This window comes from Lactuca sativa, chromosome 3 (genome assembly GCF_002870075.4).
Source record: "Lactuca sativa cultivar Salinas chromosome 3, Lsat_Salinas_v11, whole genome shotgun sequence".
Classification (NCBI taxonomy): domain Eukaryota; kingdom Viridiplantae; phylum Streptophyta; class Magnoliopsida; order Asterales; family Asteraceae; genus Lactuca; species Lactuca sativa.
Window position 1 is genome coordinate 21,511,876 of NC_056625.2, and position 8,432 is coordinate 21,520,307.

General features: G+C 33.9%; 1 protein-coding gene across 1 annotated transcript; it reads right to left on the reverse strand.

Moving 5' to 3' along the window:
* Positions 1-4,295: 4,295 nt before the first annotated feature.
* LOC111907390 (probable methyltransferase PMT17) lies at positions 4,296-7,406 on the reverse strand. The gene is made up of 7 exons (XM_023903166.3): positions 7,065-7,406; positions 6,920-6,970; positions 6,141-6,842; positions 5,798-6,008; positions 5,371-5,668; positions 4,829-5,296; positions 4,296-4,745 (listed from the first exon to the last, which is right to left on the reverse strand). The coding sequence occupies exons 3-7, from the start codon at positions 6,834-6,836 to the stop codon at positions 4,514-4,516; spliced, it is 1,905 nt and encodes a 634-aa protein (XP_023758934.1). The 5' UTR covers positions 6,837-6,842; positions 6,920-6,970; positions 7,065-7,406; the 3' UTR covers positions 4,296-4,513.
* Positions 7,407-8,432: the final 1,026 nt, after the last annotated feature.

Genomic DNA, 8,432 nt, shown 5'->3' on the forward strand with positions numbered 1-8,432 from the left:
AAATGGACTATAATTTTGGGACAGAGGGAATATAACTTTAAGCTAACCCATAGTTTTGTAATGTTCATTTAAGGCATGTTCTTTGTAAAACTTCCAAAGCTACTTGTATGAGAATAATAGACTTGCAAATTAAGAGACATATATGTTCCTAAGAGACATATATGTTCCTTGGTAATGTCAATCATATTGTCTTTCTAGACATTCTATTGATGCTATCGGTAGTGTTTTTGTTTACTATTTTTTAGTTATTCAACCGTAATTTCTTTATAAGAGTTTTATTGTCGGAAAAATGGTGGTGACTGGAAACATGACGGTGGTCGGAAACCATCAATTCGTGCATCAAAACTGTAAGCAACTATAAACAATTGTCATTCCGAAGAGTGTTCTGCAACACCGGCGAACTACCATACCCCGCCCAAACACACAATGATGACCCTTCGCATCATCCTATGTAGTGCCGCCGACAAAACCCATCTCTCATGAGTTAAAGCTTCTTTTTTTTTTAAAAAAGACGTCGGGTCGGGTTTATTTGGTTTTTATTTTCTTATAAAACAGGGGCCTCATAAAATCACCTCTTGCAATAATTTTGTAAATAATTTTAAAACAATGAGACTTTGGTAAATATTTTTTTAGAATACCATCCTCGCGTAGAAAACTCCAAACTTGTGTAAATCGTGTAAATAACTGAACCATGTCTTTACATAGAACAATCCGGAATCCTTTTGCATTTAAGTAAGCCCTTTAATTACGATTAATGATTTCCTTCAACACTTTCTTCCCACATCTCATTATCACTCTCTTTAAATTAATGGTCATATTTCCTCCAATCTAAATAAACGTCCCCACCACCGTCCCACAACAACACCCTGTCGGTAAGTTTTGACTTCGCCACCACATACGTCCTCCCCTCGCAAGTACTCGACCGTTGAACCACTATTCTTACAATCCTGCAATACGCCCCACCGGACCCAATAAACCATCATGGCTTTCGATTATGGCTTAGAATGATTTATCCTTTTCGCCTTCTTTTTACTGGTCTTGTCAACCATCTTCCAATGACATTACCCACAACATGCATTATAGAGCCATTCCTTTTCATTCGGATATAGATAGCTCGAATGAGATCAAAGAAATTGTAATATTGTAGGCTTATTCAGTCGATTAATTTGACTTCTTTTTACACAAAAAAGAAGAAGAAGATGTGCATCATCATTACAATAGCATATAATAGACATGTGGTGGTGGTAGAATAAAGAATTGCTACATTATTGCACGTCACCCTCTCTTTGTGTATAATACGCTCAAGTGCTTCTTTAATCATTGATTATAAACAAAAAAAATAATACTAAGAAATATAATAAAAGGTTTGTAAACTTGATCAATCAAATATAAAATAGTGAGCTCGCTACAATACATAGCTTCAGAATCAAATTTGGTATCAAGGAGGCTGCACCACTCATGTGAAATAATTGGTTTTAAGAATATTGATTCAACAACCTCCACCATATGCTTGTACTCTATGAAATCAGTAAGCACAAGTCATTAGCCTTATAAACAGAAGACTGTATGCAAGTCATTAATCAGCATTACATAATATACAATATGCAGGAAATTTCAAAATCACATGTATTCCGGCACAACATATTACTGATTTATTGTTAGTGCCACATCAGTTGGACATGTCTATGCACCCCTATATAGGCCTGCAAGGGAAAACCATGTCTATGTATAGTGCTAATTACAATATTTTTTCCTATTCTTATGCAATAATTTTGAAGGAACCATAAAAACAAAACACCATAGAACCACTTTGAACCGAAACCTATACTTATACCACGTACAATCTCAAGAATCGGAAACAATAACTTGGAAGAAAAGATGATCAGAATAACTCTCTTATTTATTGAGAAAACTAACTCAATTACACTTTGTTTTTCTATGCATCGACCCTAACTCGGTGTATATATATATATATATATATATATATATATATATATATATATATATATATATATATATATATATATATATATAGAGAGAGAGAGAGAGAGAGAGAGAGAGAGAAAGATTTTCTAATATATGCCCTTACGACACATGTAAAAAATGTTAATTGAAGTATTAATTATAACAAAATACTACCATAATTAAATATGATAAACATTAATTATATGTAATATTATATAGTTACTTTTTATAATTAATACTTTTTATATGGGCCTTTAAGGAACATATTAGAAAATCTTTTATATATATATATATATATATATATATATATATATATATATATATATATATATATATATATATATATATATATATATATATATATATATAAAGGAACCTAAATAAGGATATTCCGACGTTACATCCATAGATTGTAGGATTGAAAACCCTATGTGTCTCACCATGTTCTCAAATCTGACTCACTCAAATTTATATGCATCACAGGTAGTAGTGCTAAGGATGCTATAAATGATTAGGATGTCAAGTGATTAAAAAAAACTTCCAATAGTATTCAGGGTCGATAGGTCTTTACGTTGTAACTCATGTTGTATATTGATTTTGATATCCATAAGGTTTTGTTATTTTGAAATATTATTTGTACTCAAAATGTTTTCATAAACTAGGATTTTCCGCAAACAAAGATAACATGTGTTTGAAAGTATAAATAAAAGTTTTTTTTTTTTTTTTTTTTTTTTTTTTTTTTTTTTTTTTTTAAATTCTAGAAGTTAGGGGATGCCAAGCTTTGTTTGGAATACACTACTTTTTACATTGTCCCCATTAATTGCATTTGGAATACGCTTATTCACGACTATATGATGTATGGTTGGAATACACTCATTCATACTCAAGTCCTAACCATCAAACTTGTGAGATTGGACTCCTAAGATAAACTTGAGTTTAGGGATAGTTGCATATTGCATACCACTGAAGCTTTTGTTTGTTTATCCCATTTTATGCCTATTTGATTCATGATTTTGATTAATTAACAAATGTTAGTTTGAGATTTGTTGATTAGCTAGGGTCGTAGACCTATGAGTTGATCTGAGTCATTAAATTCCAACTTATTTGATTTGGTTTGCTAAACTTGATTTGAGTTATTATATCCCAACTTATTTAAAAGGTTTGGTATAACTTGTTTTTGGAAATATTAAAACCATATACATTGGAATTTGTTTCGATAATATTCGGGTTATGAAGCCCCTAAAACGTTTGGCAGTGTTTTTATTTTAAAAGAAAGGGTTTTATTAGACTTTGGATCCTTTTTAGGCATAATATGTTGAAATGGTGTTTCATAAGAATTTGGTAATAATACATCTACATATTTGAAAATGAATTTAAAACAAATTTTTTTTCCAAAGTCGATTTAAGTAAGTGAAATTGCTATCTTCTTACTCAAAATGAATCCACATCAGGTATTTTCACTAGGCAAATCAAATGTCTAACCTATTTTGACATGTTCTCAGGTTAATGATAGCGTCGTGATGTACAAGACTTAGCGTGGATTTTGAGAAGACCATAACTTGTGTGGTGAGCTTAAATAAATGTTGTTGATACTTTAATTGTTAAAAACCTCATTTCTACAACTTTAAAATTTTTATGTTTTGGGATATTTTTAGATTTCCATGAACTTAACTGTGAATTAAATTTGGATTTTTAAAATTGTATTATCTTTAAAAAGGTTTTTAAATTCCTAGCGATGGATGTTACATTTAATCTTCTTTCTTATATATTTTGATAGTGAATTCAACAAGTCAACATCACAAAAAGAAAAACTATTTTATCTTACTATGATAGTCCTCCGTATTCAACAATAGGCTAAATGGTTGAATATATGTTAGGATACATATATGGTGATCATGTTTCGGTGTCTTGTCACTTACCTAACAACATCATCCATCCAACAACCATAACCACAAATTTACCATTCGATCACTTTCATTTGCCATGGACGGAATGGCATCAATCCATCAAATGAGTGAATGACACATGCATATATAATTACCAATCATAAATTGTACTTAAGGAGACAATGCGCTTTGGCACACTCTTACGACCACCCATTTTTCTAAAACTAGCTTGAAGCTCTTAAAGAATGCAGAAAAACTCATATGGGCATCAAACCCAATACATCAATCTAGCTAGGCCTAACATAATCGTATAAAAATAGGTAAATAAGGAATGGGAGTACAACTAAGAAAACAAATTGAATCTCGATCGCTCCATTTGTTTTAAATTTTCATATTTTCTATCATATTTCATATTTTAACCATAAACCATATCACACTTGCAAATTCAGCCAAATTTATATGCGCATTAACTATTTTTACCCTGGCCCATATTGGAAAATTCTCATGTTCCCACCATTTTTCCTACCAATTAGATGTTCTAAGCACCAAAACAAACTAGACAGTTGGAAAAAACAAATTCAAAACAATTTAAATTACACTTCCTACCTACAAAGAATACACATTAGAGACAAGTTACATACCCTTTCTATTCAGATTTAGCATCATGCATGTTGCTCGTCTTTATCTTCACCAGTCCAGTAGCTCTTAAAAGCAACAAGAATCTTTTCCATCGCAAATTGTCCACTTTCCTGGTCAACGTTCTTCGTATTCCATCTCATACGTTGTGCTATCTTTTCAATCTTCTCAATCACATCAGCCTCATCTCTGAACACAACAGTCCCTTCAGGCCGCAAGATTCTATCCATTTCCAGTAGAATATCCGTTATGTCACACCTAATCATTAACGGCCATGATCACATAACCATCATTAACAATAACCAAAAAAAAACATGCAAAAAGATCGTTTTTCATTATACCTATCTTGATATATGCTGAACACTCCACCTGCATGGATGAAATCGTATGTTCGTGGGTAAGTTGAAAACGCCTCACACCAGTCATGATACACCCCGATGAATCCTCGTTCATAAACAACCCCTAATGTGTCAGGCTGCGAGTTCACCGGAACCACGTTCATTACCCAAACGGGATATTTCATCATAGCTGCTGCAAATCCCCCGATGTATGCATTCATGTCCATTATATTACGATATCGCCCTTGAGATAAAGCACCAACTATGCTTTTATAGTGTGAAACCCGCTCTTCCCAAAGCTTATTATCCTCTTGAAATTTCTCCGCTGTAATACCTGTTACCCAGTTGTTGCTGATTCTAGGAGGAACAACCGATGCCCTTTCCGGCCATTTCTCGAGGGCCCCACCGGAAACTTCATCCCAGCTGGTTACCTCCGGCATGGGTGTAATGCAACCTTGGAGTTGTTTGTACCTTAATAAGGTTTTAAATACGTTAAAAAAAAGATTGTTATGCATGAAAGTTGAAAAGGGAAAATAGCTACGTACCAAGCTTCATCGGGATTGCCTGATTTGCACATATGTGGCTTGTGATGTGACTTTCGGCTTTTGATACAATCAATATGGTTGATCGGCTTTTGCCACACAGCAAGATCATCTTTTTCTATGACTTTTTTCCAACAAAGTCGTTTGGCAACATCCTCAATACCATCTTGTTCGTCTTTCAAATCTTCTTTACTTCTTTCCCAACCACGCCAGTATTGCTTCCACCGGATAGGAGGTCCGGAAAGGATCCAGTAACCGCCGGGCCTTAAAATTCTATCCACTTCGATCAAATATAGTCCATCTATACATCAATATTGGCAAAGTAAAATGATGACTTCTTTATATATATATATATATATATATATATAACTGAATTAATTCTTTAATTAGTGGGATACTCTAGCTGTGTACGTATATAAATTATATATACCGTATTTACTCCATGGAATTAGGCAGCGAGAACAATGAGCCATGTCGAATGCTCTAGCGGGGTAAGGAAGTCTCTGTGATCCCATTATGCCAAGAACAGCAGGAACTCCACGTTCTAATGCAAACCATACTTGAGCTTCGTGTGTATCCCTTGGTGCAAAAGACATCGCTATTATGTCCCTCTTGAGCAGATATGCGCCCCAGCTTGCAACCTTGACATAACGAGCAACACATTATTGACGGATTTTATTTGGATTCTGTCGCTAAATTCAAGCTGCTAATTAATTTGATGTAAGTAAGAAGTTGAGAATCAGAAGAATGGAAGCTAAAAGCAAAAAACTTACTCCACACCCAGTATCAATTGCAGTCCGGATGGTTCCATTAGTGAGAGGGATGAGTTCACTGATATCATCAATGTAAGCATCAGCTCCACGAGGGAACATAGTACCACCTCCTGGAAATTTAAACCTGTCACCTTCAACTTTAATCCAGTTTTGCAGGTCTTTCTCAATGCTAAGCTCTTTGTGAGGAATGTTGTTGAACCAGGCATAATCTCGACTCTGCGGCCATTTGAAGGGGAGCTTATACTTTGGTGGTGCAGGTATTAGGCAATGGAGGAGTTCATCTTTACTGGGACAATGTCTCTCTCTGTATTTCAACATATCTCGATCGAACTTCCTTCCTCTATCTCTGTCTTGACATGGAGTATATTCACTGAAGGACATACTGCATGCTGGGAACTTCTGTATCTCTTGCGTATCTTCCATCACTAACTGATGATGGCTTTCGAAATCCAAGAACGCAGATGATGATGATGGTGATGATGATGATGATGATGAATCAGGGGCTTCTTTCGATGCGTTTTCACATCCAACTCTGTTGAGGAATTCGGTGTGGGTTGTAGGGGAGATACTGCTCTGCCAAGCTCCCAATACGTAGAAGAAAATACAGAGTGCACTCAAAGCTAAGATCCACGTCAGATTATTCTTCCTTGCTTCTAACTGGTTATATTTTGGTGATCCGCCATGTTCCTTGGCCATTCTAACCTAAAAGAACACAGACAAGAATTTGGTATTATTGACTATATAATAAGTGAAAAAGATAGAACAATTAATGATGTTACCGTATTGATTCGGTATCTATCTACAGCAACATTTTCCGATCAATAACTTCCCTGCAAAACATCGTCGTCACCATCTTTTCTGATCATATTGTGAGGCCAGGAAAACTGAGTGGATGAAAGAGTTCTAGAAATGTAGAGATGATACCTGAAAGTGTAGTCATGAATTCTGTTCATATATAACTGGATGTCACCAAAGACCATATGCGCTGATAGACGATTTAGATTCCTAAGTTTGCTTCGTGTTGCAGTTGTTGGACTTAAACTCATCAGTACTCAGATTATATTTCAGAAATAAGGAATTTAGCTACAATGATGATGTCTGAAGTTAATTTGTTTGGAGTCTTGGATTGGATTTGAGGTAAATCTGGTCCACACATAAGCAGCAGAGAGAACAAGATCCAATGAACACGGATCCCTTCCCAAAGATAGAAGAAGGAAAGGTTTAGAGACAAATTCCTTAGACCTTATCATCGCTCCCATTTTCCATCCGGTTGTTACAAGTGTCAAGATGCCTTGTGTTTTGACCTCCATGGAAGAAGTTACTCCTATGGTAAAAATTCCATAAAACTTTCATGGACTTGGTCATGCAAATTTAGTCAAACTCAAATGTTCCGGCTTGACTTCATATTACAACATTTTGGGTTAAATCCAAAACAACAATGGTTAGAGTTAGAACGAAGGAAAGGTTTGGTTTAGGAGCTTGAAGTGGCGAGCATACCTGGCCATACTTTGACAATTGTCAGGTAGCTCCAAAAACACCTAGAAAATTGTTTTAAAAAACATCAAAATTTTGATATACAAAAAGGGAAAGTTCAGTATTAAACTATTGTTTTTTTTTAATAAAAAAGATATCAAATATCGGTAATTATTTATATAACCACATTATACAAAAAAACAACAAGTTCAATTGTCATCGTACAATGAGTGAGATGGCAAATGGACAAATCATAGAATCATGATTTTTTTGAATAAAAAAATACAAAAAATTAAATTATACTTTAATCTGTGAAAAATCATAGAAAATTTTACATTGTAACCACGGGTCACCAATTCTGGAATTGTTCTTGTCTGGACATGTTTAATTGCAAAGTTTTTGTTAGATCTGTTGTATTCACGGTTTTAAAATATGTTGTGACCGGCTTTAAAACACGTTGTGACAAGGAAAATATATACTCTTTTATAATGAATGTTTAGTTCTCATTCCTAATCGATGTAAGATCAGGTGCAGCAGTCATCCACCTTCAATACAACAATATATAAAATTGCAGTAAGATAACATTTTTTATCAGACAAATAAAATATAGAGACATTACAGTAAGATAATATCTAATATCAAAAAAATGTAGTACACGATAGTAAAACAATATCACTTGTAGACAAAGAGAATATAGTAATATTGCATTAAGATAAAACTTTAACTTAGACAAAAAAAAAATACAGTAAGATTGTACTAAGATAAATTCATTATCATTTGTCTAAGTGATCATATTATCTTTTTATAACTTTTAGATAT